Source organism: Pleurodeles waltl, chromosome 8 (assembly GCF_031143425.1).
Source record: "Pleurodeles waltl isolate 20211129_DDA chromosome 8, aPleWal1.hap1.20221129, whole genome shotgun sequence".
Taxonomy (NCBI): Eukaryota; Metazoa; Chordata; class Amphibia; order Caudata; family Salamandridae; genus Pleurodeles; species Pleurodeles waltl.
This window is the reverse complement of record NC_090447.1, coordinates 145,967,404-145,994,847: the sequence shown is the minus strand read 5'-3', so window position 1 is coordinate 145,994,847 and position 27,444 is coordinate 145,967,404. Positions and strand designations below refer to the sequence as shown.

At 44.1% G+C, this 27,444-nt stretch overlaps 1 protein-coding gene across 2 annotated transcripts in view; it reads right to left on the bottom strand.

The window, feature by feature from the left end:
- The window catches only part of ANKRD42 (ankyrin repeat domain 42), a 241,548-nt gene that overhangs the window by 91,652 nt on the left and 122,452 nt on the right, over nucleotides 1–27,444 (bottom strand). For both annotated transcript variants that reach the window (XM_069203944.1, XM_069203945.1), the window contains 3 exons: nucleotides 25,699–25,899; nucleotides 14,494–14,619; nucleotides 6,496–6,601 (listed from right to left, as the gene is read on the bottom strand). In XM_069203944.1, the coding sequence (XP_069060045.1) occupies nucleotides 6,496–6,601; nucleotides 14,494–14,619; nucleotides 25,699–25,899 (433 nt within the window). The remainder of the gene's footprint in view (nucleotides 1–6,495; nucleotides 6,602–14,493; nucleotides 14,620–25,698; nucleotides 25,900–27,444) is intronic.

Below are 27,444 nucleotides of genomic sequence, written 5' to 3'. Positions count from 1 at the left end.
CTGCTACCAAAGGGGACTTCCACCTTCAAGACAGGGAGAGCCACATGAAGTCAACGCTCCATGCCAGGAGAGCAGTGAGAGCCAATCTGAAGAGATTAAAAAAAACCTGGAGCAAGGATGGCAGATGCCTGAGACCAGAGGGCAAAGCCATTAGTGGTTTAATATGCATATGTCAGGGAAACACAAAAGCACCTTCATACAACAATCCAAACAAAATCTACATCGAATGGCACAGCATCCACTTAGGGACCATACTAGACATGGTTAAGTAAATATAGCAGGAATTCCAGCGTTTAGTCCAGGTGGTGGGTCCACCAGCTGTTGGAGATATCTAACATTGTCTCACCACGCCCCAAAGAAACAGGCCCCACAAAGACCCACTGGTTCCAGGGGGAAGTAGGTCATTGTGATGCCCTAAAGACATCAGGGGGAGGGAAAACAGTGCTCCTATTAAATAAGCAGGCCACGAGGATGTAACTGAGCAGCTAATCCTCGTGGCCCAAACAATCAAACGTTTGAGAGGCCCTCCCAAATGAGACTCTGCCTTGACACCTGAACAGCCAGTTAAAATATCTACCTATTAAAACAAAAGTCTACCATAGGGCAATCCCCTTCATACCGGCTGTCATGTCCACAGAAAGCACATGGAGACCAACAGAGAACTCAAGCAATCTGGTTAGAAATAGTAACTCAAACGTGTACATGCTTCAGGGATCTTACTGAGACACTGGAACAATATAATATCCAAAAAATCAAATCACCACAAGCAAAGGTACCCCAGTACTACTCAATATGAAGGGAGAAGGGAAGCATGAGGTTTGGACAAAACATTTGTGTGGAGTGAGATGCACCAAATGAAACACGCTGACAGGTGCATACACATAGTTATCATGGGTCAACATGTGGCATTGCCAGCTTATAACCACTGAAAATGCCTACGTAGCAAACTAATTTCAGACTTCATCAAAAAAGGTCCAAATAGCTGGCAAAATTAATAAAGTGAACTCTAATTGAATCCAATAAGGCCCAGAAAGCAAGGCCAGGAAGATTACCTTGGGCATTGCCCAAAGATATAGACTAAGGGATTACCTAAATGGCCTGGCAAGAAGGGACGCTAAAGGCTTACATGAACATCGCCATCTAAAGACCCAAATGCCCTGGAAGAGAGCTCACCCAAGGTTCGAGCAGAGCTTATTGGGTATTTCCTATAAGAATGCCACCCAAACCAATATTGGTTTTGGCAGAAAAAAAGAAAAAAAAATCGGAAATCATAATCTTATTCCTGGTACAGTGCCAAGGCCTTGGGGCTTTGTGGTGAGTTAGTCCTGCAGGGCACATCATCAGGCAAAGCCCTCTGTAAGACTTCCAAGGGTACACACGTGATCTGTGGTATGAGGATCCAGAAGGCACCTAAGTCATGGAAGAATATAAAGCCCTGGCAGGTCCGTGGGCAGGGCCTCATATGGGAAAAATTCTGATGCAAGATAAGTGATGCTACCTACTAAAAAGGCTGAGTAAGACGTCTGAAGGTTACTCCCAAGCCTAGACCACTAACAACCTACAAATGTGTCCTTGTAAAACACTCAGTGAAAAATGTATGAGGATATTGTGGCCGAGGCCTGGGGAAAACCATGGAGATGCCAATTGATCAGTTTCTCAGTAGTAAAGAAAGGACAGAGACACTTGAATTGATTCCAAGTGTAAATGCATCATGACTACAAAACAACAAAACCACACCAATTGTAATGATGAATGCTCGGTAACGTCAAGGAAAAACGCCAGGAATCATCGTAAGTAGAATGCGTTTAGTCCTAATAAAAGAGCCCCGGCTGCAGCACACAGACCAGTTACATCCACTCCTCCCGTCCGCCGTCCTCCAACCGTCCCTGAATCCCACACTACATTCTTTTCTTAACATTCCCCTGTTCTCTGGCTTGCGCGCATAACTAGTGCGAGCCCGACAACATGGGTACATATATATCATTTAACTACGATTCTAAGATATAACACATCTTCCCCTTTACACTTTTTTTTTTTTTACATACACATTTTCCCCCAATAACCCTACATCATTCTCAAGGCTATAAGAAGTCACAACATATTTTTTCTTTTTTTTTTAAACGTAACCACACAACATAAGTAATGACTATAAGAAAACATAACATATACTATTTGATTTAACATTGAATTTGGATTCAATTGCATACATAGTCACCAAGCTTCCCCGGTCTTGTGATTCTTATGCCACACCTACTAAACTTATCCATTACCCCGGTCGTGTCACCTTCTCGTACACCTCTTTTCTCCATTTCTTCAGTTATGCCACATTCTTGTATAGGAATCCTATTGCCTCTACCTGCCTGTGTTTCATTAGCATGTTGTACTGGAACCCCAACCTCACTTTGTGAGCACATGTTATTACCAGTTTCATCATCCACTAACCATTTGGCTTCAATTATACCCTTCTTTACACCTCCTTTGTACAGAGAGACTCTGCTTAAATGCCACACTTTTCCATCCTCTAGTAGTACTGAATTACACAAAATTTTCACAACTTTCAAGGGCGGATAGAATTTCCCATTTCTGTACTTTTTAAAGCCTGGGACTTTCACTTAAACCAAATCACCAACCTGTATATTTACAGCCTTGCATTTGTGTTTTACATCATAGTATTCCTTTGAACGAATTTGCGCAATTTTAATATTATTTCTAACACCTTCAACAGTCCAGCTGCTTTTCCTACCGCCTGTCATCCAACCTATAGTATCCTTCCTTAATGGAACTCTTCCTCTCATTATCTCAAAGGGACTGTGTCCAGTAGAACCGCAAGGTGTGGTCCTGTACGACCAAACCGTTCTCCACACTTCCTTTTCCCAACATAGTTTCACACTTTCTGCCAGCTGTATACTATTCTTCAACACTCCGTTGAAGAGCTCAACAGCACCATTACCAGCCGGGTGATAGTTGGAGGTAGTAATATGTTTAATGCCACACCTCAATAAGAAAGCCTTGAATTTATCTGAAGTGAATTGCGGCCCATTGTCCGTAATTATAGTTTTGGGAAAACCCTCTCTCAAGAAAACCATATCCAAAAATTCCACAATAGACCAAGAATCTACCTTGGTCATAATTCCAATTTCTGGCCATTTACAGAAATGATCATACATCACCACAATATATTTGCACTGCCCCTCCGCATGTATCGGACCTGTAATATCTAGACCAATTTTCTCCCAAGGCACATTTCCCTTTTAACAATTGCCTAATGAGAAAAGTCTTATGGTAAAAAATATGGACAAACTTAGCGTAATATTCTGCCAGGCCTAAAAATGCTCTAACTTCATCTTTGTTTGTAGGTGTAGGTGATTTTTTTATTGCCTCTACTAGACTAGCCTTAGGTTCGATGCCCTTACCACTTATCTTGTGTCCCAAATAGGTGACACTCCGCCTAGCTATTTTGCACTTACTGTATTCTGCTGTAAGTCCATTATCTCCTAGCACCTGGAGAACACCTTTAACCTTAGCGTCATGATTATCTTTCATATCGACCATAATTAAAATGTCATCTTGAAAAAAAAAGACATCACGCATTTTACTGAATAATTTATACTCCAGCCTTTGGAACATAGCAGCCGCAGAAGCTAACCCAAATGGGACTCTTACAAATTGATAACACCCAAACGGTGAAATAAAAGCGGTTAATCTACGGCTATCAGGATGCAATGAAATCTGGTGATACGCAGAAGTAAGGTCGATCGTGGTAAACCATTCTTTACCTTTAGTTAAAGCTACAACCTCGTTGATTCTGGGTAATGGAAATTGATCCACTAAAATATTCTTATTGAGGTCCCTAAGATCCACACACAATCTTAACTTGCCATTCGCATGTCTTGCTACAACTAAAGGAGAAATCCAATCGGACGATTCAACTTGCTCAATAATACCTGCTTGTAATAACTTGTCTAACTCACCAGACACTTTGTTTCTAATGCTTATAGGAATATTTCTTGCCTTGTGGATAACAGGTACCGCGTTACCCTTAAGTGTGATTTTATGTTGGATTTTTTTTTAACTTGCCTATGGTTCCCGAAAATACTTGGGGAAACAAATCTCTTATAGTCGCATCATTCATCTCACCACCTTGAATCACAGACACAGGTTCAGTACTGTTTGGGTCTAGGATCATCCCCAGTGCACCCTGGTCCCACCAACCTAAGACTGACGGCCCAGACTTAGATACAAACAATTTGCAATCTGCCATACGATCCTTGAATACAAATAACATTTTCTTGTAACCAATCAACTTGATTGGCTCCCCAGTAAACCATTTCGGAGAAATATCAGGTGTGTCTAAAACCCCACCAACAACATGTTTGAACTTCTTTAACCAAACCAGTTAATTTACAATGGTGTAAGGCGAACCAGAGTCAGCAGTAATCGTGATGGTAACACCCCCAATTGATATGTTGCACTTTGGTTTTTTCCGCTGGGAAACCGGTATCGAAGATTCAGAATTCTTTACATTGAGCACCCACATGTTCCTGTCCTCACTGTCCGAGGAAGAAGCTGAGTCAGTGGCACTCTCTAACAGTTTTATCGCCGACTCTTTTTTCCTCCTGCAGACTTTAACAAAATGGGCAAAAATGCTGCAACCAGAACACTTCTGATTCCTGGCCGGACAACTTTTATCATTTGCATAATGACCCAATAACCCACACCTGAAATATGTAACATTCGTCTTTGTAATGTCCTTCTTTATCTTCTTCTTATTTTTACTGGTGTTGTCTTTCCTCGAGGACCCGTCAGTCCCAGTCGAATACTTCCTTGTCTCCCTGACCTTGTTTACAAGATTGTTAGATTCAGTTTTTGAGTCATCACTTTTTTTACTTCCCTGTAGAACGGCTTTTCCAAATCTTCCTGTCAATTCTGCTTTTTTGACATCAATTACTTCCTGTAGAGACGATTCTCCTTTAGTCCTTAAACAATCCTGTAAGTTTTGGTTTGCCGCATGCTTAACTATCTGGTCCCTTATGAGTTTGTCGTGCAAAGCACCAAACCTACATGCCAAGGCCAAATTCTTTAAGGCTGATACATACTCTTCAATGGTTTCTTCGTTCTCCTGCTTCCTATGGTAAAATTTGTAACAATCAATTCCCACGCAAACAGTAGGAGCATAGTATCTATCTAAATCCTCCAAAGCGTGACTAAAGGCATCTCCATGTTCTCTTTGTTTCTTTTCAATTCTATTGTACGTTTTCAGACCATGTGGCCCTAAACAATGTCATAAGATTTTCTTCTTTTTTTCTGCAGAAAGATCATCCTCTTCATCACATGTGGAAATATAGTTTATAAAATATTCTCGGCATTCTTGCCATTTTGTAGAGGCATCACCACTTCCAGGAATAAAAGGTTGAGGTGGTGGTAAATTTAAAGTATTAGAAGCCATTGGTGTATGTACTTTATGCAAAATGATAATAGTATGACTTCTCTTTTATATCACTTAGATGTGAGACAAATACTGAACATAGATGTAAACAGCGTGTACTTTTCCTTGGTGACAGTATTTGGAAGTGGTCACGCTGTTAGAGGCTCTGACAATGAAGACAGACGTGAAGGTTGGAGGTCTAGTTGTCAGAGTTCCTACTCTGACACTGAGGAACAGCTTCCATAGGACGCCCGGTACACGCGCACAATAATAGACGTTGCTAAGCAACGTGTCTAGTTAGCGCGAGTTTGTGTTAGCACAAGCATGAACTGGGCACGCGCTATGCGCGTGCAACTGCTAACAGCATGACAAAAAACTTCCTAGGTTAGCCATCTAGTTGTCAGAGTTCCTACTATGACGTCAGTCGTGGTAGCGTGAGCATAAACAGGACACGCGGTAAGTCGCAAACAGCGAAAAAATGAAGTACTCAAAAGTTGAAAATCCCAATCATCAACCGTGGTAATTATAAATCAGAGGATGGGTCTGTGGCATCGGTAAGCCAACCAAACAGAGACAGACACTCGAAACCAGCAACAGGCGTGATAGCCGGGGCTGCGCCTCATCGCCAATTTTGTAATGATGAATGCATGGTAACATCAAGGAAAAACGCCAGGAATCATCGTAAGTAGAATGTGTTTATTCCTAATAAAAGAGCCCCGGCTGCAGCACACGGACTAGTTACATCCCCGAATCCCACACTACATTCTTTTCTTAACATTACCCTGTTCTCTGGCTCGCGCGCATAACTAGCACGAGCCCGACAACATGGGTACATACATTGTTTAACTATAATATATCATTTAAATACAATTCTAAGATATAACACCAATGTCGCCCTTTGAAGGTTCTTCCCCTTATACCATTCTGCATCCTGGTGATAAGTCCAACATGTCTACAGAGGGTGGAGAAAGTAAGTGTTGCTGAAATTTACTGCTTGCTGATCATGCTTAACATTAATGAGAGAAACAAAATTCAATTTTTTCAGCATTCATTGCGCAATGAGCTACTACCTTTTAGCCACATCCATTGGTGTTTCTCCTGCTTCGTTTGTAATGTTATGATCAGCTCCCATTTCAATCAGCCACTGTAAGCACTCTATCTGTCCCTGCCCAGCAGCTGCAATGAGTGAAATATATCATATCAAATAAATTTAAATATATGAACAATTCATCGGCACACCTCTAATTAAAGAGAATTGCAATATTCTCATGCTAGGAATCTGATATCCATGAGGATATGTCATTGGTGAACATTTATACAAGAGAAAAATGTTCATCACGTGACAGATTTGTCACCCCTGGCTTAAATTCCTTCCTGTGCATCCTATAAAAATCATCATTAAAAAGTATCAAGTCAGTGCTACCTAAGGGACCAGTGGTTATAACGCTTTTAATTTTTTAATTAAGAGATATGATGTCAAAGCTCAACACATCCAATAAAAAACCTTAATGTATCAGTATCAGTTTCAAACTATTTGCATGGTTCAGATTCAGAATTGTTACATAAAACGTTGACATTCTTAGCATTTTTTTTTATCAAAACCAGAATGTTATATTCATGCAATACTCCCTATAAATATCTACATATACAACTAAGATATCAGAGGAAATGTGGAGATTAAGTATGCAAATATAGTGACGACAGAATTCATTTGATCGTCGGTTCCAGAGACTGGATAAAACAAAATTATAGAGGTACACTTCTAATTTCCATTTACTACAATATAACAGTATGGTTTTAAAATGAGGAAATAGCATGTTGATGAAATCATTTACACTTTTCAGCAGATTCGATATACAAATGAATTCAAGAGAGTGTGGAGTGCAATGATAGAATAAAGCTCCTATTCAAGATTTTATAATTCTAATTTAATGAAAACATTACAATAAATTATCAATTAAATACAAATCAAATATGAGTAACAAATTATTCATTGAGCCAAAAGAAGCAGTGAATTTTCCTCTCAGTCTTATAAATAATTGTCAAAAAACTGTTGTTTGGTCGTCCCAAACAACACAAGTCTGTTGCTGAAAACATTATAATTGAGATTATGTTCCCTGTCATACAAAATTTAAACAGGTTTTGTTGGGTTTCCGTTACAAGGGAAATACATCACAGAAAACTACTAGAAGCATGTTACCCCAAATCACCAGAACCTGGCAATATCAAATAATATAGGAAGTTGTATGGACTGTGATGGAAAATTGGAATCAGTCCCCAACAACCCCATGAATAACTCCTTATTCGACAATGGAATAAAACCAGAAGAAAAAACATCTTATTACAATACACTCTAAAAAATAAATAGCTCATTCACCGACATTTTTTTGCATTGAGAGTTTGCCAGGACACCTTGGTGAAAAGTGAGTTCCTACTAACTGAAATATGTATCTAGTAGTATGTAAAGCATAGGTTTGTCCAGGATTCTCGCTCTACAGCAACTAAAGCAAAAACAGCAGCTCAACAAATTCTCACATAACAACCAAAGATTTGTAAAGAAACATACTTCGAAATCAACTTTAGCCTCTCTAGACTAGTCCAAAGGACAAGCAGAGCAATAGTTCTCCACAGAAGTGGATGAAAGATATAGCAGATCAAAGGAGTTAAACTGAGTCTTAATACTTATTAAATAAAAGGTTTGTTATTCACAACTAAAGACAGGAGTTCAAAAGGAAACGGCTCATACCCACCAGAACTGGTAGGGATGATGTGAGCTATAGGAAAGAGGTTGGAGGAAGCCTGCAACTTAATGAGGCACCACAAGAAACTGTTGGTGGTTGCCTAGTGCACTACTCACAGTACAGAGACTACCATACAATAGTCTGCTGAAAACTAATGAGGTACTATGCTGTTTGAGTTTGATGCTCTCCCCTTGCTCCCCCTCAGAATACTGCTCCTATAAACAATGGCATGCCGAAAAAATAAAAAGTTGTATCCTCCAAAAACTGGGAAAATCTGCCACTGGGCAGAATGACAAATTCACAGGAAGCGAAAGGGCAGCAACAAACACAAGACTTTTCAGAGCCACTGGCGCTCATACTTCTTCCAAGCTGCACTGATGGCCTTCCATTACAAGGCTAGGAAAGGGTGTACCAAGCAGCCCAAGGTTCAGCTCGGCCACCCTCTGTTGTCAACAAGCCACAATTTAGCTTGAAAATGCTAGTGTAATGTAGTGAAGTACTGCTTGAAAAACCTGCAGAGCTTCAGCTATTTGAAAAGCAAGTTTTGACATGCTACAGCTCAGTCGGTATAAAACATCTTCAGGACAAAGTGGATATTTGTGTGATTACTGTCATTAAACGAGGGGCAATTTAAGTGATGAACGGGAAAATCTTTCCTGTTATGATTATGTATATAGGACTGTGAACGTATAATTAACAGGCATCAGTCTCTCCAGCTGATAGGACAAACCACACAGACTGACGTATGCAGTGACACTTCTCCCTGTCGTGAAGGTGTTCTATGAAAAAGAGAAGAAACGGGAAAGCATAGAAAATGTGAGGATGAGGACGAGAAAGGGGGTAAAACATGAGAGCAAGGTAGGAAGCAAAGAAAGGAAATAGGTGGAGAGAAAAGCTTCTACTGAATATGAAGAGTGCTCGGAACTCAATCTCACAGCCTCCCGGAGGCATCAGATCCTTAAAGGACACAGAGATGTTCAGTGCCTATGCACAGCCTGTTAGGGACTGTTCATGCCTAATTGATCTGGTAGTCAACCACATTTCTCACTTTAACACTTCTAGAGCAAAGTGCATCACAACTCTGTGGACATGTAAGCAAGCACAAGTTATTATTGTATTTTTGTCTGTAGTGGAATGCATAGATTCAAAAGCTTAGTATATAAATTCCTCATAATAGGTTTTGGTCGACTGTATAGTAGTAGGAATGCGACTCCCAGTAATGGTACTGTGAACTTGATAAAGAGCTTGAAAAAAAACTTCCTAGCTAATTGATCAAGGCACTCTCATGAAATTCCATGACTGTAGTATCCTTCCTCCCATTGCTGTTGAGTATGAGCATAGATCTTATGCATGAGAGACCTACTGATGGATGCTATATGCTGATATCAGTCTTTTCCCAGTGACGTGCCTTGACTGAGGGACTATGGCACAGTCACAAACAGTATAGTAATATATACATACCTTTTCAATTCAGAAGCCCTCAGGGAATAAGATTACTTTTGCATAGTTAAAGAATGTTTACATCCCTAGGGGTATCTCCTTGAATTTACCCTACATCAGCTATCCATCAATAATATGCTGTACTAGACTGGAGCACACCACCATAAACAAATCACCCACAGGTGATTCCACAAGCTTAGCCAAAAGTTTGATACCTTTAAAAAATATCAAGATTTATATCATTACTTTAGTGCATAGAGAAAGCTATCTTTATTAAAACGTTGAAAGCAATGATACCATTCAATAACGGTGAGCTAAACAAGAGAATCCTGCGAACAGGTAAGAATACATGCCCATAATTATGGCAACAAAGGGCCAAATTACAAGTGCCAGGCAACATATTTATAATTCAAACAAAAAAAATACAAAGTAGGCAATAGTTGGTTATTTCTTATATAACATCTGATGGATAATGTAGCCATAGGTAAGGCTGCCAAATATTCAGCAGGCCCGCAATCCATTAACAACTGTTATATATGCACAATGGGTGCAGGTAAGGCTGTTCCAAAGCTACAGGAAAAACAAGCATTGACAAAGCTAATAGGTCTCATCTGTGTGAGCTATTGGCTTTGAAATGCCTTTTAGTATACTAGACAGCAGGGTGGCTGCTGTACCACATGGCTAAAGTTTAGTGGCATGGCGCAGAGTAGAGTGACGCGGAGTAGAAAGGTGTAGATTAGAGTGGGGTGCAGTAGAGTGCAGTGGCGAAGAGTGGCATATAGTGGAGTGGAGTGGAGGGTCGTAGTCAATAACACGGCAAAAGCGTTGTAAGTGATTTCTTTAAGCAGTGCAATTACTTAAGAATGATTGCGCTGTGATGTTATCTACTGTGGACGCGGCCACCTGTAAACCTGTCTGATAGAAAGGTAGGACTTTGTGATCTACTGCTCGGGCCTTCAATTATATGAGTAAGGCTTGAGCAACGGTTTTTGCCTCCAAATCCAAGAGCGTAATTAGGTCATAATTTGAAGCTTTGTTCCGACCCACTTTCTCACATATCAGACACAGGATAGACCTCCTCCATGAATCCGGTACCATTCCTGTTAGGAAGGCGTGGTTAAAGAGAGGGGTTAGCAGACTGGAATACGCTTCAGGTGCACATTTGACTATGCTAGCTGAAAGGCCATTTGGGCCCAGTGCTCCATCTGTTTTCATGACCTTGTCAGAGGATGTTAGTTCCAGGTTAAAGCTTTGATTTGGAGTTTTTTCAGCATCCAGATTCCCTAGACAGGCAGTGACCATGGATTTGCTTTTTGGTCTCCACATGATTCTTCTCACATGGTTCACTGATTCCGCCCCAGTGAACAAGCCCACGTTGTTGCATAGTTCCACTTAAGCTGATTTTAACCCCAGGGTGAAACTCAGAGGGTTGCGGTCACTTTCTGGTCTATTGTCTATCTCGAAGTTTGCAAGCAGCTCGACTAGACCTTCTGACATGAAAACGTAGTCGGTTGTCAAGATTCCTCGGCTTCAGCCAATGGTTACCTTGTGCTTCAATCTGTTGTTGTGCAGAGGTCAGCTTGTAAATTGACAGTTGTCTTTCATCGATTCTCGTTCTTTGGAGTGGGTGAGAGGTTCGCTTGTGTTGCACAGCCCACAAATGCTGAAATTGCCAGCGAGCAGAATGTCGTGGGTTGGAAAGTCCATGAAAAGACCATCCAAACTGTCTCATAGATCTTCTATCAAAGTTGCCTTTCAGGTTTTTGGTGCATTAAGGTAGCAGTTTATCAGCAGCAAGGCTGTTGATTTGTGCTTAATATTTATTCCCATTATAGTGACTGTAAGACTGGAGAGCTGAGCATAATTGGGGCAGCCTCGAATTTCATTGTATGTCCTCTCCGTGGGGTCCCGGGATCACACTTATGGTGGCTGACTGCAACCACCAAGCTCATTCACAGCCCGCTCAGTGCACTCAGCGCTTCGGCTCCTGCTTGACCACCTTGGTCCTGCCTCGACCCCACTCACTCTGCACTCCCTGTGCACGAAGGTCCTAACCCCTCTGGAAGCTCAAGAGAGTGAAGAGGTGTGGGCAAAATCCCTGCGATGTCGGGGTCTCCTGCCGGGGTCACCTGTGGCTTCCCACTGGTTTAAAAACTCTACGCCTGCAGGGTAGGTGGTGCAGAGCGGTGGTGGGGGAAAGCAGTGTTTGGGTGGATAATGAGAGACTGGGGCTTTATGGTTTCAGAGTGCCAGGTAGGAGAGGGAGAGCCAGGTGTCAGATGCCAGGTGCTGAGATCTGGTAGAATGGCCACAAGCCGCACACCTCCGGTAGCATGGCTTCTCCTTCTGGCATTCTGGCATCAACCTTCTGGCCGAAACTCAAGAACCATCGTAATCCTGCTACGCAGAGAAACCTGGCATGGGGGAATGAAAATCTAGTTACATCTGTAATCAACTGTCATCTGATTTACACATGATTATGAACTCTCACCCAAAATTCCCTGAGTCCCTGATGACACCAAGTGCTCAACAATACTGTGTCCAGGATATTCAAGGGTGAGGATGCTAAGGAACAAAAGTTACGTTCAGTCCTAATATTTACAAACATACATAATACATACATAATGCACGTTCCTTCTATGCAAAACCTTCCCTTTCTCAAACTACAATACCTTGAAAGGTCTTCACTTACAAGGAATTACTTCAAGCCTAACAAAAAGTAAAAGACTAACTAGAAATAGATTAAACAAATGCTAGTTCATAGAGGTATCCAAAATGTTGATACGCAAAGTCTCTTAATACTAGTTCATGTTCAACGGTCTCAATCCCTAAATAAAGCCTCTTTTCTATGCCTTGTTTCTTTAGGTTCAAAGTACAGGATATCACTCCAGGGTTGAATTAATCTCCAAGAAATTCCAAACTAGAACACCAAATGAACGGTAAGTAGCTTTTGTTAAAATCAGTAAATATGAGCCTTATCAGGATTGGAAGAATAGTTTACTGTAGGTAAATGTTTTGTCTTACTTGTGTCTTTACTAGACACGCTGCAAAAAATAAAAAGATCCAGGAGGAAAGCAGCTGCCTGCCTCTAGCTACCTTCTAATACAGATAAGTGCAGTAACAAAAAATGGGCCCCAAAGGACTGAATGAGCAGTCAAAAAAAAATATTTAAAAAAATAATGCAGGTTACCATATTAAAAGTGTCTCCTGCAAACAGATAGCTCAGGTGGGTCCTAAATTGAAGGCAAGAGGCGGGCTCCCAATTGTGTTTTTTATCCTGCACCTCGGGAGCCTGCAATACACCTGACACGGCTTCCGGGAAAGGGGAGGGGTCGACAGGGGCTCTAGCACGTCCTCAGCCTCATAGTATTGCACAATAGGGGCCATGCCAGCTGTGCCACGTTCCTGATATCGGGATGTGCTGCAGCAGCCGGTACAGGAGTACAGTGGAGTAGAGTGGCGTGAAATGGCATAGAGTAGACTGGCAGAGAGTAGAGTGGGACCGAGTGGAATGGCGTACAGTAGAGTGGTGTAGAGCACAGTGATGTAGAACAGACAGGCACAGAGTGGAGTGGTTTAAAGTAGAGTGCGTAGAGTGGGATTGACTGTAGTGGAGTGGCTAGAGTAGAGTGTCATAGAGTAGCATGATGTACATTGGCATTAAGTGGAGTGACAGAGTGCAGTGTTGTAGAGTGGAGTGGCGTAGAGTGGAGCAGTGTAGAGTAGAGTTGCATAGATTGGGGTAGAGTGGTAAAAAGTGGGGTGGAGTGGCAAAAAGTAGAGTAGAGTGGTGCAGTGTAGGGTGACAGACAGGAGTTGTGTAGAGCACAGTTGCGTAGAGTACAGCAGCGCAAAGTAGAAAGGCATATGGTAAACTCGGACAGAGTGGTGTGGAGTGGTGTAGAATGGCGTGAAGTAGCTTAAAGCAGAGTGGCATGGAGTAGAGTAGAGTGGCGTGGAGTAGAGTAGAGTGGCGTGGAGTATATTGAAGTGGCGTAGAGTTGAATGAAGTAGGGTAGAGTAGACTGGCGTAGAGTAGACTGGCACAGAGTAAAGTGGCATAGAGTAGATTGGCAAAGAGAATAGTGCCGTAGAGTACAATAGGACAGAGTGGAATGGCATATAGTAGAGTTGTGTAGAGCAGAGTGGTGTAGAATAAAGTGGAAAGGCACAGAATGGAGTGGCTCAAAGGGGAGTGCGTAGAGTGGGGTAGACTGTTGTGGAGTGGCTGGAGTAGAGTGGTATAGAGTAGAGCGGTATAAAGTAAAGTGGCAGAGAGCAGATTGGCATGGAGTAGAGTGGCATGGAGTGGAGTACAGTGGCATAGAGTTGAGTGGCGTAGAGTGGAGTGACAGAGTGGAATAACGAAGAAAGGATTGGCATAGAGTAATGTAGAAAAGAATGACAAAGTTGCATGGAGTGGTGTGGACTTGTATGGCGTGGAGTGGCACAGTGTGGTGTATGATAGCGTGAAATGAAGTGAAGTACAGTGGCATAGAGTGATTTGGTGTACAGTAGCATTTAGGAGAGTGGAGTGGCATAGAGTGAACTGGAGGGGCGTAGAGTGGAGTGGCCTACAGTGAAGTGGCATAGGTTGGAGGGGAGTGGACTGGAACAGAGTGGTATTGTGTGGAGTGGAGTAGAGTTGAGTAGCGTGGAGTGGCGAAGAGTGGAGTGGCGTAGAGTAGGGTGGTGAAGAGTAGAGTGGAGTACCATAGAGTAGAGCAGCATAGAGTGGAGTGGCAAAAAGTGTATCCCGTCCGCCTATAACTTATATCTGTGTTTCTAACAAAAGTGAAACTTCATTTATTGCAAGGCTGATTCACTAGATCAGGCCCTCATGTGCAAAGAATGAGAAAGGAACATTAGTCGATTATACAAACTAACCTTTATGCATTGGAGTAGCTCCTTTATCATCTCGCTCATTGATGTTAATAATTCCACTCTCTACTAGTCTTCGAAGAGTCACCAGATCCCCTCGGTAGGCAGCGACATGAGCTGGAAATGCTAGATCTAAAAGAGATAAATACAGTAAGCTCTTTGGGAAAGCATATCAAAATGAAGATGGAAACGTTACACAGCTACTTACCTTAGAGCTCATGGGGATCTTCCTCATGTTCATAATCTATTGACTTCTACAGGCGAGTTGCATACGTTTTTGAATACACTTTTATACCTTTAAACATTTTATGTAAGGAGAGGCACTTACTATAATATTTCAAGAAACTGCTGCCTTAAAGACTGAACAGTAATGTATTTTTTTCCAATTCAAGATCTTCCCTACCTTCATAAACTTTTGCATAGCGTGTCAAACAATACCTCATTCTAATTGAGCTAGCACTGCCGAGGGAAAGAGGTCTTGGCTCTAAAAATAGAGCTTTGATGTTGCCTAAGCTTTTTTTTTGCAATGACACACATGCTGGCAGTGCTGAAATGGGTTTTTCATCCATGAAAATCCATTCCAAGATAGCCACAGATGTGAATACTTGAGTTGCGACACATGTATGTGGATATATCACGATCGTGCCAGTTCTAGCGCTGATGCGACAATCTGTTTTGGTGCCCCCATCCCCAAGTCCTCCTCCATGGATTCCCTTGCTACCACCCAGCAAAACACATACATTTCATATGTTTTACAGTGCTCGTAAAGGCTGGCTTTACTAATACACTCAGCTATCCACATGAGATACACATCTGTTCATTGCAAGAGGCATACTAACCCTCTGCGCTACTTTATGGTGAGTCAAAACTACCACTAGTCAAAACTCCGATGTCTCCAGCAGGAACATTAATCAAGGATTATCTTGCCATTTTTATTGTTACCTGAAAGCTGGATGCACAAGGAACTCTGCAGCAGTTGTACAGTATTGCTAAACACAGCACCCCACCTGAGGTCAGTTCCCTATTTCAGGTCAGTGCCCAGTGCAGACGCATAGGTTGCACCTCCCTTGAGCTGGCCCTGATCATGATGCAGGGGGGCATTTGTTTTTTATTTACTCTGTTTTACAGACTACCACGTCACTGCCAATCTTTTAACAGACTGTCATATTAGAAATGTAAATTAAAGAAACAAAAAAACAAGTGCGCATGAAGAGCAAAAACATGAGAAAGAGCAATACAACACTTTACTACTGATAGGGACTGATTCAAAATATACAATTAACAAAAATTAGATTAACATGGGGACAGGATGGGAAGCAGAGTGGGTAGCATTGGTGAGTGGGGGATGATAGAGAGCACATGGGGGAAGAGAGCAGGAAACTCATGAAGTGTTCTGGTGGACCAAGAGAGCATTCTGCCACAGAAGCCAAAAGTGAGAGGATGCTCTCCTTCTATGAGAAAGAATGAAGGTGGAGGATTTCCCTAACAACACCAAGTGATCAAAGGATACTGGAGTATACAGTTGTGTATGCTTTTATAGCTTACATCATGGCATACATCCAAATAGGTGCATAATTAGCGAGGGCTGGTCCTGATGAAAGGCCATGGCACTCATTTGGGGCATGAAATAGAGACAAAATATGCTGACCTCCCTAACAAGTGATGAATAATTAATTCTCCTATGCTTCTTAACTCTGCCCACTGGGGACTTTTTAATACATGACCCATGGTCCACACTTAGGTAGTTTTACCCCTTCTTGTTTTCCCCTCTCTTTACTATTTGGTTGCCTGCCCCCACCAGGCCAGTGTGTACTCTGTTCTCTGCACCATCCCCAAGAGCTTCTCTGATTTTCCAGGTAGAAGCCCACATTGCTAAATTGTTACATCAGAGTGAGGAGGAGCCTGATGATGAAGCATACCACCCCTAGTTAGGTGAGGCCCTTCGTCCTTTAAGGCACACTTTTCCAGATTTAACCAGCTAGACGGGATCTCTTCTTTATCCCAGGATGATTGAGGTGTTATGAGAGGTGTCATTCTTTCCTTCTTCTTCCTGTTGGACATCTTCGTCAGTATAGTCCAATTGGAGGACACGCCCAGAGGTTTCCTCCCATTTACCCCTGTGTTGAATATATGACCGTAGGGTGACATTCAGTAACCAACAGTGAGGTGGCTCCACGTACATGTCAGAAGTTACTGAGGTGAGGAAGAAGCCTCGTGTAACTCCGAATCTACCTAGGATTAGGGGTGATTTGGAAGTGTTTATTTGTCTGTATGAGGTGGTGTCAAAGATGTGTACGCAGGTGTCAGGATGTAGAGCAAAGGCTGGCTGTTGACAGCTTCAAAGATAGAAAAGAGGTCAAGGAGACCCAGGAGGCAGAACTTTAACTGCCTTTAAGAGTGGAGTTTCTGCATCTTAAAGGGTTGCAGTCACTCTGTTGCAGATGGGTCGGGTGCCACTGATTTCCTTCGGGCCGGTAGGAACACCTGTAGGCTACTTGCTTAATGAAATGTTTTTCTGTCTGAAGAGAACAGCCTTATCAAGCACCACAATACTAAATTCCTTTGACCTTGTATTGGGCACAGGGCAAAATGGTCCTGAAAATGTTTTTGAAGAACAATGTGGTTTTAAAGCTGGAGTGAAGAACAAGTTACTTACCTTTGGAAACAAATTATCTGGTAGAGATATATTCTAGCTGCAGATTGCTTACCTTAAAATTTCCTCCAGGCATCAGTCTGGATCAGAAGATATTTCTTCGAGCAGTACCCCTGTGCGCTGTTAGGTGGCCGCGGTCAACTCTGCATCAGTCACTGTGTAGGAGGCTGGCTCTCTAGGTAGTGTGCAAAGGTAGGCACACTGTGCAGAGAGAACCCACAACCACTCATTGGTTTACAGAGGTAAAAACTAGACCACCTAATGCTCTAATTTTTCTGGTAGCTTGGTCGAGCAGTCAGGCTAAACTTAGAGAAGTGCAAAGCATTTGTTGTACTCACAGTATCATTAAAGCAAGACACACACTCAAAAGAATAACTCAAGACCAATTTACAAATATACTTCAGATTTTTATAAATTGTTTAAGACCAAGATCATCAAAATTGAGTAAGTATTTTTTAAGTTATGAATTTTTAAAGTTTGAAAAAAGTTCTGTGCGTAATTACACACCATAGGAATCACTGGAAAAATACTTTAAAAATGCATATAAAATCAGGCAATGCCTTTATCAACGTCTCCTTTTGCAGGTATGTCAAGGTCGTCAGTGGGACCTGTGGACCAGCAGGAGAAGTGAGGGCAGCTCCCAGCTCCGGCAGGAGCAGCTGCAGAAAGTCATTGGAACTGGTGCAAGGCCACCTACGGGGACCACTTGGAAAAGCACTGCACAGGTGGACTTCAAGGTGACTCCAGTGGGTTCCCTTGGAGTGTTGAGGTTGCAAGAAGTGGGGAAACCTTAGGGCACAGCTGGATCTTCGGTGCAGGGCACAGGACGGTCGGGTGCAGAGCGAATCAGTGAGCAGGAGATGGGAGAAAAGGTGCCCTTGGAAGCAGGAGGTAGGTTGCGTTGAGGGTTACTTTTAGGTCAGCGGGGTCACTCTTCTGGGAGGTCCTGGTGGTTTCTGAAGTCCCTCTACTGTGGCTTCCTCCTGGTCCTTTTTCAGTCCGGGGTAGACTGTCCATCTGGGTGGCCGATGCGTAGTGACCAATACCTACGGCTATTGCAAGTTTGGGCCACTGGAAGTTGCAGTGCCACCAAACTTGGCACACTTGCAGGGTTTGTCCTCACGGTCCGTTGGATAAAGTTTGGTCCAGCTGCAGTGTCCAGTTCCTTGCTCAGCAGCCAGTCAGTGAAGTGGACTTCACTGGTCTTCTGGTCCTTTTTGCAGGAGAGTGATGCCTTCACTCTGGAGGGAGATCTTCAGTGATTTTCAGAAGTGTGGAGGTCCTCTAGGGGTTTGCAGAGTCCGTCCAATGTCCAAGCAACCCCTTAGTGGTGATTGTCGAGTCCTGGGTGCAGCAGTCGGGGTTTGGCACATTCATCTTTGTGCAGCAGGACTTCAGTTCTCAAGCCTTGGGTCTTCTTTGTTGCTAGTTTTCTTTTTGTCCTTGGAATCTGAAACTCTGGTCTAGGGGTGGCCATTAAATACTGTATTTAGTGGGCGCTTAGGGGAGTACTTAGTAGTGACCAATGGGTCATCTACTTTGGGGTGGCTACACCCACTGAGTGACCACTTCCTGTGGGCAGAGATTGGTTCCCTACACCTGATTGGCTATTTTCTTTCCATGCGAGATTGAGGAAAATGAAATGGAAAGGTCACCTCGCATTCAACACTTCCTGTCCTCTGTGTGTTTTCCTGCCGTTGCTCCTGCCGAAAGTGGGGGTTTGCAATGGGTGTGGCCATCTGCGGCTAGCAGCAGGGCTGGGGGTCGAGTTTCAAAGGTGGCAAGTCCTTTGAAGCTCGCAGGCTGGGCTGTGCACATTCCTGGGGGGAGGAGGTGTAACACTTCTGCCCAGGAAGAGCTTTGTTCTCTGGACACAGAGAGCAGAAGCTCTCACCACAGGGTTCCAGAATCTTGTCTAGTGGTGGCAGGCTGGTTGTGACTGGCCAGCAACCATGCCAGGGTTAGTTAGATTTGCAAGGGTCACCTCTAAGGTGGCCCCTGGGTACATTTTGTAATAAATTCAATACTGGCACCAGTTTGGATTTATCATTCTGAGTTGTTTGATACCAAACAACCCAGGGTTCAGCGTAGCCATCATCTAGCTGGGAAACCCATACTGACCAGTGTCCAGCAAATACATTTAACATGGCTGCTCTGTTCATTTACTATGTCCTAGGTTTGACAAGGACATAGTAGGGGCATAGCGCTCATGCATCCATGCCCTCTAATGTAGTATAATGGAAGGCCTGCCAGAGGGGTGGCTTACCTATTCTGCATGCAGTATGTAGTGAACAGGTCACACAGGCTGTGTGTCATGTCAGTTTTAGGATTGCACCAGGACACTCAGCCTGCAATTTCAGTGCTGGGTGCACCTGAATGCATGACCCTTGAGGGTGGCACAACCTGTGCTGCTTCACTCAGGGGCCTACCCTTAGTACCCAAGCCCTGGGTACCTAAGTACCATTTACAAGGAACTTACAGAGGCTGCTAAAGGTGTTGCCAATTGTATCAATACCTTTGCAATTTTTAGGGAAAGAACACTGACACTGAGGATCTGGTTAGCAGGATCCCAGTGTACTCCAGTCCAAGATGCATCTAGAAACCAGGCAAAGAAGTGTGGGGGGGTACAGCAAAAGGGTGTCAGTTCCCCACACCATTCTCCCCAGCCCACAGGCCAAGAGACTAGTGTGTCAGGCAAGGAACAGAAGGGAAACAGTAGGTAAAGATTGGCCTACATGAAACGGTGTGACTACTTTAGCTAGAAAGGAAGCCCTGGTACAAAGCACCATGTTGTCAGGATGGATGGTGATGAAAGGTGGCTTTGAGGGAAGAGCCTGCAGCTCACTCACTCTGCAAACAGAGGCGATAGTCACAAGGAATACTGTTTTCAGAGTAAGCAGGCAAAGTGGACAGTTGTGAAGTGGCAAAAAAGGAGCACGTATCAGACAAGTAAAAACTAAGTTCAAATTCCATTGGGGTATGATGAACGGAGAAGGAGGAAACAGATGGGTAAGACCCTTAAAAAATCGTACAGAAACGGGAGATTTAAACAAGGAGGGTTGGGCAGGCAATCGGAAGAAAGCCAAGATGGCAGACAAATAACCCTTGGGGATGTCCAGAGCAAAGCCCTGCTGGGCCAGAGAAAGAACAAACAAAAAAACGTTAGAAAGAGGGGCAGATACTGGATCAACAGACTTGTCTGAACATCATGCCATAAATTTGTTCCATCGACAGGTGTATACCATTTTAGTGAAGGTACACCTGGCTGACAAGATAACGTTACAGACTTCAGGCAGAAGGTCAAAAGCTGTCAACTGCCGCCGCTCAATCTCCAAGCAAGAAGGGGGGAGACAGGTTCGGGTGGAGAACTGTCCCCCGCTGGTGAAACAGAAGATCCTCCCAAAGGGGCAGTCTGACCAGAGGATCGATGGCCATGTTGAAGACTTTGTGCCCAATCCAGAACCACAAGAATGATTTGGGCCCGGTCATTCTTGATCTTCTTGAGAACTCTGGGCAGAAGTGGTATTGGCGGAAAGGATGCCTGAGTTCCACTTGAGACAAAAACTATTGCCGAGCGAGTGGCGCCTTGGAAACTCCAACACGCAAAACATGTGACATTGTGATCTAACCAAGGCTCTGCCCACTGCTAAAAGGTCTTTGTACCACCTCCGGCTGGAGATGCCATTCATAATTGGCCATGCACTGAGGCTGAGTTTGCCTGCTCTGGTGTTCAGAAAACCCGCCAGGCATATGCCCTGATGTTCCAGCCATGTCCAGTGGCGCAGAGCCTCCTGATAAAGGGTTCACAACCCCACCCTGCTTGTTGCAGTACCACATGGCGGTGGTGTGGTCAGTGAACACCTGCACCACCTTCCCTTTGTGAGAGGCAAGGAATGCTTTCAATGCTAGCCTTATCGCCCTGAGCTCCAAAAGATTAATATGGAGCTCGGATTCCACCGAAAATCAGACACCTCCGATCTCTGCCTCTCCCATGTGGCTGCCCCATCCCAGGAGTGACACATCTGTCACTATGGCCAGATTTTGGTAGGGGAAGGGAGAGGGATCTGCTTCTGACCCAATCATGGTTTGAAAGCCACCACTGTAGATCTTGCACGGTCCCCTCTGAGATCTGGATCATGTTGGAGAGATTCCTCTGATGCTGAGCCCACTGGAACTTCATGTTCCACTGCAGAGTCCGCATAAACCATCTAGCATGTATCACCAGCAGGATGCAGGAGGCCATGAGACCCAGCAGCCTCAGTCATTCTCACCGAAATCCAGGATAGAGGCTGAAACATCAGCTAGCGCTCCCTTCGTGGGGTTCCCTCCCACCCCCCAAGGCAGGGATGGAAGGGGAAGCCCTTCCCCTTCCACCCCCGACACCCCCCCTGACCTTCCCACCCCCGTGACATCAGCGCTCGATCGCTGAAATGAATTTCCTTCCCTTTGAAGTCTTTCAGAGCATTTTAGCAGCCGGATTGTGAAGCGATCCGGCTGTTAAAATGCCCACTAGACCCCAGGGATATTATTTTTTTAGGAAATTGGCATAAGGGGAGCAACCCCTTGGGCAAGGGTCGCTCCGCAGGGGGGTATTATTTTTCAAGGCCTTTTCTGCCCCCCCACCCCCCCGGGGGTCAGAAACATCTAGGCGCCAGGGATCTTTTTTTTGGTTTGTTTTTTAGAGGTGGGGAGTGACCCCTTCGGCAAGGGTCACTCCCCTAGGGGGCAAATTATATTTAGGTCATTTCTGCCCCCTTGGGGGCAGATTGGCCTATTTTTATGATGCCAATCTGCCCGCAAGTGGGGCAGAAACCACTAGAAGGCAGGGATTTTTTTTCTAACGCAAATTTCACACAAGGGGAGCGACCCCATAGGCAAGGGTCACTCACCTGGGGGGGACATTTATTTTAGGCCATTTCTGCCCCCCTGGGGGGCAGATCAGCCTATTTTAATTAGGCCGATCTGCCCCCAAGTGGGGCAGAAACCACTAGGCACAAGGGATTTTTTGTTGGTGTTGTTTTACAGATGGGGAGCGACCCCTTAGGCAAGAGTCTCTCCCCTGGGGGGGGGGAGGGGTGCAAATTGTATTGCCGATTTTTGCTATGCCAATCTGCCTCAACGGGGACAGAAACCATCAGACACCAGGGATCTTTTTGCATCAATTTCACATAAGGAGCGCGACCCCTTAGGCAAGGGTAGTTCCCCTGGGGGGCAAATTTATTTTAGCCCATTACTGCCCCCCTTGGGGGTAGATCGGCCTATTTTTATTAGGCCGATCTGCCCCCAAGGGGGGCAGAAAGCACTAGGCACCGGGGATTTTTTTTTTGCGCCAATTTCACGCAAGGGGAGCGACCCCTTAGGCAAGGGGCGCTCCCCTGGGGGGGCAAATTTATTTTAGGCCATTTCTCCTCCCCTTGGGGACAGATCAGCCTATTTCTATTAGGCCGATCTGCCCCCGGGAGGGCAGAAACCACTTAGGCACCAGGGATTGGTATGTATGTATGTCTGTGTTTTGTTTGGGGAGGCAGCTCCTTGGGCAAGGGTCGCTCCCCATGGGGGCACATTACTGTTGGCCATATCTGCCCCCCTGGGGGGCAGATTGGCTTATTTTTGGAAGGCCCATCTGCCCCCAAGGAGGGCAGAAAGCCCACCAGAGATCAGGGAAGATTTTGTTTTCAAAATAAGAGGGTGAGGGTATGGCCATACCCCCACCCCAAATAAATGGGTACAAAGTTGTTCTGCCCATGGGGCAATTACCCCCGATCCACACCCTGGGGGGGCAGAAAGTCTACTAGATGCTAGGGAATTTAAAAAAAAATTGTGGGGTGGTGGCTACCAACCAGTTTGGGCCTGGTAATGCGCCCACACCAACTGAAGGGGATAACAGTCTTTCAGCTCTCCCCCGCACACTAAAACACGGCAAACAAGAGGACATTTGATTATTTTGGGTTTTCGTTTTCCATTTGGGCCGTGAGAGCTTGGCTAACTTTCAAAATCGTCCCACTTGGAATGGTGAGGGCTGTACTTTATGGACTTTGGGATGCTGCCATGTAAAAAAATCCACAAGACCTAGACACATCTGAAAACTAAACATCTAGGTGATTCCAGGGTGGTGTGCTTCACAGGCACCAGCACCATTTTCTTACCCACAATGCCCTGCAAACCTCCAACTTTGCTGGAAATCACACATTTTCCCCACATATTTGTGATGGAACCTTCTGGAATCTGCAAGAATCCACAAAATTCCTACCACCCAGCATTGTGTCATCTATACTGATAAAAGTTCTGCTGCACTTGTCAGCCTAAAAATTTTTTTTTTTTTTTTTTTCAAACTGCCCTTTTGGACCCGCTCTCGTTCCCCCCTCAATTTCAACATGTTTTTGGCTCTTCCCTATCACAAGCACTTGGCCCACCTACACAAGTGAGGTACCATTTTTATCGGGAGACTTGGGGGAACGCTGGGTGGAAGGAAATTTGTGGCTCCTCTCAGATTTCAGAACTTTCTGTCGCCGAAATGTGAGGAAAAAGTGTTTTTTTGGCCATATTATGAGGTTTGCAAAGGATTCTGGGTAACAGAACCTGGTGAGAGCCCCACAAGTCACCCCATCTTGGATTCCTCTAGGTGTCTAGTTTTAAAAAATGCGCAGGTTTGGTAGGTTTCCCTAGGTGCCGGCTGAGCTAGAGGCCAAAATCCACAGCTAGGCACTCTACAAAAAACAGGTCTGTTTTCTTTGGGAAAATGTGATGTGTCTACGTTGTGCTTTGGAGCATATCCTGTCGCGGGCGCCAGGCCTACCCACACAAGTGAGGTACCATTTTTATCGGGAGACTTGGGGGAACGCTGGGTGGAAGGAAATTTGTGGGTCCTCTCAGATTCCAGAACTTTCTATCACTGAAATGTGAGGGAAAGTGTTTTTTGGGCCAAATTGTGAAGTTTGCAAAGGATTCTGGGGAACAGAACCTGGTGAGAGCCCCACAAGTCACCCCATCTTGGATTCCCCCTAGGTGTCTAGTTTTGAAAAATACGCAGGTTTGGTAGGTTTCCCTAGGTGCCGGCTGAGCTAGAGACCTAAATCTACAGCTAGGCACTTTGCAAGACACACATCAGATTTCAATGTAAAAATGTGATGCGTCCATGTTGCATTTCCTGTTGCGAGCATTAGGCCTACCAACGCAAATGAGGTACCATTTTTGTTGGGAGACTTGGGGGAACACAGAATAGCAAAACAAGTGTTATTGCCCCTTGTCTTTCTCTTCATTTTTCCTTCCAAAAATAAGACAGTGTCAACAGTGTCAAAGACATCTATTTGAGAAATGCCCTGTAATTCACATGCTAGTATGGGCACCCTGGAATTCAGAGATGTGCAAATAATCCACTACTTCTCAACACCTTATCTTGTTCCCATTTTGGAAATACAAAGGTTTTCTTGATACCTATATCTCACTTTTTATATTTCACTAAATTAATTGCTGTGTGCCCGGTATACAATGAAACCCTGTTGCAAGGTGCAGCTCCTTTATTGGCTCTGGGTACCTAGAGTTCTTGATGAACCTACAAGCCCTATATATCCCGGCAACCAGAAGAGTCCAGCAGACGTAACGGTATATTGCTTTTGAAAATATGATATTGCAGGAAAAAGTTACAGAGTAAAACGTGGAGAAAAATGGCTGTTTTTTTACTTCAATTTCAATATTTTTTATTTCAGCTGTTATTTTCTGTAAGAAACCCTTGTAGGATCTACACAAATGACCCCTTGCTGAATTCAGAATTTTGTCTACTTTTCAGAACTAGAGCTGTTCAGCTTTCTGGGATCCAGCATTGGTTTCACACCCATTTCTGTCACTAACTGGAAGGAGGCTGAAAGCACAACAAATAGTAAAAATGGGGTATGTCCCAGTAAAATAACAAAATTGTGTTGAAAAATGGGGTTTTGTGATTCAAGTCTGCCTGTTCCTGAAAGCTGGGAAGATGGTGATTTTAGCACCCCAGACCCTCCGTTGATGCCATCCTGAGGGAAAAAACCACAGACCTTCTTCTGCAGCCCTTTTTTCCAATTTTTTTTTTTTCAAACTAAATTTTCGCTGTATTTTGGCTAGTTTCTTGGTCTCCTTCAGGGGAACCTAACGAAGTCTGGGTACCTCTAGAATCCCTAGGATGGTGGAAAAAAGGACGCAAATTTGGCATGGGTAGCTTATGTGGAGAAAAAGTTATGAGGGCCTAAGCGCGAACGGCCCCAAATAGCCAAAAAAAGGCTCGGCACAGGAGGAGAAAAGGCCTGGCAGCGAAGGGGTTAAGAACGCTCTAGCAGCCATGATGTTATTCCTATAAAACATGCAAAGGTAGTAATTGTTCATGATCCCGACTATTTGATGAGGTTTTAGAAAAGGTGTGAAGGGTAAGAAATGCACGATAGTTAAAAAAAAACTCTACCATCTGATTTTAAAGTACTTCCAGAACCCTCCTTGACACCAAGGATAATGCAAAACAGTTAAAAGAGGCCATGATTTATGCCTCTGAGCTTAGATAGAGAGGGAAGGGAGAAATGGTTAACACTTACTCTCTTGTTGTTCCGGGTGGTCCCGCTCATACTCCACGCCTTCTATGTACTGGACAATGTTGTTCTTGTAGAAGCGTCCAGCCAGGTCTTTGGGGGTTTCCCCTTGGTGATTGGTGGACCTCAGGGTGTGAGTGATGCTGATTCCTTTACTGACCAAGAACTTCAAACAGTGTAGATGGCCCTCCATTGCGGCAAAATGCGCTGCACGGGGGAAGAAAATCATTCATTTTTAAATTTACCAAGTCCCATAGTTTACTTGAAGGAGGATGTTGAATAAATGAATGAATAAATAATGGATGTAATACCCATGAGACTACTCGCAGAACATGGTATCCCGGCTGCTAAACTGCAACATGCATGCGATTGCTAATCCAATAAATTTCTATGTTTTAATTAAATATGTATATTTGCTAAAGCCCTCTGCAGAACAGAGCGCCGCCAGAAAGTACAACATATAATACAAAACGAAAGCAACCAAGAAACATCTGAATAACAAGTCAAAACAATACACAAAACAAATCACCCATTCAAAGAAAAAGCACAACAAACTCCTTAACTCCCACTCCCAAAGTGCTCCCTGGAAGGAAGACTTTTTTGTTTATTTAGGAACTACCAACTGACAAATGCGAGGCACCGATAAATGCTTCTATCATTGCTTGACTCTATTGTTTGAAGAGGACAGTGTTCTGCTTCCCCATTGCCTTGAGATACATGGGCTTTTAAATAATGTCATCCACAGTCTAATCTGATGTTTTTCTAGCAGTTTTCATTATTCGCAACCGCAAACAGTAGATGGCACTCTTGTATTAATCACACTGCATGGATTGTAGAATGGTTAAATTCATGGCATACAGCGTTTCACCATCTAAAAATAACTATCCACCTGATAATGTGCTCTCAGTTTTAGTGACCCAATCACCTGGCCGATTGGTACTGAGACAATGTGCACATGTTGCATTAGCTAATGGTTTACGACATCTGTGGCTATCGTCGACCAACTGTCGAAGAAGTTAACCATTCTTCAATGTCACCATTTTCAAGCAATAACACAATATCCTGTTTGACCATGCAAAGCGCTGCGAAACTATGCGGCAGTTTTTACTAAATTATGCAGAAATAAAATGCAAATTATGCTGCAGAACGTGGCACTTTTCTGATAGTATCAGTTCACTATTATTGTAATTTTTAGGTTGAACATAGCAGCGCGCAAGCGCTGCTCTTCTTGACATGTTGTAATCAACCAATCAGTGATTTGTTAAGCGCAGTACTCACCCGGAAGAGTCTCAAGGTGCTGGGGGAGTGCTACTGCTCGAAGAGCCAGGTTTTGAGGTGCTTCCAGAAGGTCAGGAGGTCCTGGGTCAGACATAGGTTGACGGGGAGGGAGTTCCAGGTTTTGGCGGCAAGGTGGGAGCTGGCGTGTAGGGATGTGGAAGTTGAGACTCTCGTTGAGGTAGGCCAGTTCGGCGTCATGGAGAGCTTTGTGAGCGTGGATCAGGTGCTTCAAGACAATCCTTTTTGTTGACGGGGAGCCAGTGGAGGTCTCTGAGGTGGGCTGAGATGTGTTTGTGGCGAGGGAGGTTGAGGATGAGTCGTGCTGAGGCGTTCTGTGTTCTGGATGCGCTGGAGTTTCTTCTGGAGCTTGCCAGTTGTTCCTGCGTAGAGGGTGTTGCCGTAGTCCAGTCTGCTGCTGACGAGGGCTTGGGTGACCGTTCTTCTGGTTTCCACAGGGATCCATCTGAAGGTCTT